Raw genomic sequence first — 2,378 nt, 5'->3', positions numbered from 1 at the left:
AATTTTATAGATTTATTATGATGAGATCCGATGAGTCATCATTTTATTTATATTTTTCAAAGCCTAAATTGAAAAATATACATTTTTCATTTTGTGTTTTATATAAATTTTGTAAAAGTCAAAACAAAACATTTCTCTATGTTTTCCGCTACATATCTGGTCCGGTCTTCTGGTCCGACCCTGAAGTAATCTCCTGGATCCAGTCCTCTGGCCTAGTCCCGAATTCTCCTCTGAAGACCGGTCCGCTAGTTCGGTCCTAAATATCCGCCTCTAGGGCACTTTGTCTACAAACTTCGTATGACGACACTGAAGCACCTAATCACTTAAAATAGATGTTAAGCACGAGAGTTGTGCACTTGTTTTAATATAATATAGTGTCTAAAGTATTTCTAAATTTTGTCTGTACAGACTAAAATACAAGCGATATTTTTGTATATTTTGTTCACGGTATTTCTAAGCAGCGAAACAGGCTTTTTTTATAGAGAAACGGTCTTCCACATGCGCCCGACCGCCCGGGTGATACACATAGCTACGACTTCAAGTCTTCAACTATAAAGTGATCATCCGTCCCGCTTTGACCTTCATTTGCACAAGAATTTCGTCTTCCATCGAATACCTGTGCCATTGGGAACGGACAAAAGAACGCAAGAGGTCAAATTCGACTTACCAGACTTTTGAGAGGTGCAGGCACCAGGCGACTGAGCACTAAGGGCAGTAATAACTCTCGGCATAGTGGGGATTGGGCATTGGGATTTGGGCCTGGGGCAATAGTACTAGGATTCTGGCCCTGGGGAGTGGGGAATTCGAACTTGGAAGTTGGAAGTTGGGGGTCGGGGGTTGGAAAGTAAAAAAGCTGAAAAGTGGGAAATCTTTCCGCCGCTCAATACTTCACACTTCTTCTATATACAAATTTGTGGTACTGTACCGTACTACCCCGGTCTACAACTCTACACTCTATGTACACTCTTCAGTCTATGTACAGTCTAGTAGTCAGTCTACACTCTACTCCATTTACAATTTACAGTTCTACACTCTACCCCCCAGTCTACCGGACAACCGGAACTGTGGATATCCAATTAATAATAAAATATATTGTTTTTCTTAAAAAAACCCCCCCAAACAATTTTGATTAAAAAAATAAGCGCAGCAAGACAATGTATTTTAGAAATAAATATTACTAAAAATAGAGCGTTTTGTAAATACATTCAATCTTCACTTTTGCAGTACTTATCCCGCCATGCGGACTCAACTTTACCCTTTAGAAGTTATGTACTGTATTTACATAAATAGTTCAAATCTATAGACTACATACCTGAAAGCAGACACTGTACCTCTAGTATTGGTATTTAAATACATCCATAAACATCAAGCTCTCCTATGATTAATTTACTTCATTGAAAGCTACATATTTTATATACATACACATCAAGAAGTCAATATGAATCCCGAGTACATACAAGTCTCAGATGAGCACTCCAACGAGGTAAAGACAACAATAGAACGCGTCAACAACGAAGAAAGAACCTTAACATATTCCGAAGCCCAGGTTAAGAAGACAAAGGGGATACCTTTTGGTGCAAAACTTGGTTTAATCGATGGGCGTGTGTATGCTATCTGGGTGTATCATAGAGAAGAAGGGCCTAATACCGGGGCCAAGCCCGCGTTTTTAACGGATACAGTACGCACAGCAGCGTATAGGAGCGGGTTAAGATTCGGTACCGAGGTGACACATGTGAATGATTTGCACGTTATCAAGGACTTTGGAGGGGATCTGGAGGCGTGTGAGAGGTATATGAAGGAGGAAACGTTTGTCAAGCTTAATACCATTAGTCATATGGAAACACATCGTATGCCTCGTGATAAGACTCGGAACCTAGGTTTGTCGTTTTTGGGAGATGGGACTATTGCCAAGGTGGAGCCAGGAAGTTTAGCGGAAGATACTGGTCTAAGTGTGAGAAGGTGGATATATTGTGTGGACGAAAAACATCATACACTCGGACGCCCTCCCCAAGAAATACACCAAGTGCTCAAGAATGTGCTCAATGTGAAGATGAACAAACACACTGCGAATTTGATGAACCCTGCTACTGTAGAAAAGTATTTAAGCGGGTTTAGTGTGGTATGTGTGCCTAAGTCGCTTGGGAAGGAGTTGGAAAGGATCGGAAACGAGATATGTGAGAGGAAGCGCAGCAATCTGGTGTATGATATAAACTATGCATTGGACCATAATATGCAGGTGTACAACCCGGATCCTGCGGCTGGATCAAGGATGAGAAAGTACCAACCTCAAGCTAAACTGAGTAAGACATAAATATATATACATATATATATATATATATATATATATATATTGTGTTAGTGTATGTATATGTTACTTG

At 40.2% G+C, this 2,378-nt stretch overlaps 1 protein-coding gene across 1 annotated transcript; it reads left to right on the top strand.

Moving 5' to 3' along the window:
- The first annotated feature begins 1,210 nt into the window (after positions 1-1,210).
- SARC_05567 (hypothetical protein) lies at positions 1,211-2,370 on the top strand. The gene has a single exon (XM_014300574.1). The coding sequence runs from the start codon at positions 1,439-1,441 to the stop codon at positions 2,309-2,311; it is 873 nt and encodes a 290-aa protein (XP_014156049.1). The 5' UTR covers positions 1,211-1,438; the 3' UTR covers positions 2,312-2,370.
- Positions 2,371-2,378: the final 8 nt, after the last annotated feature.

This window comes from Sphaeroforma arctica (assembly GCF_001186125.1).
Source record: "Sphaeroforma arctica JP610 unplaced genomic scaffold supercont1.359, whole genome shotgun sequence".
Lineage (NCBI taxonomy): Eukaryota > Ichthyosporea > Ichthyophonida > Sphaeroforma > Sphaeroforma arctica.
Note: the sequence above shows the minus strand (reverse complement) of the source record. Positions and strands in the feature narration are given on the sequence as shown.

Bases quoted from the DNA above. Each gene is read 5' to 3' on its own strand.
- SARC_05567 (XM_014300574.1), top strand. From the start codon at position 1,439: ATGAATCCCGAGTACATACAAGTCTCAGATGAGCACTCCAACGAGGTA.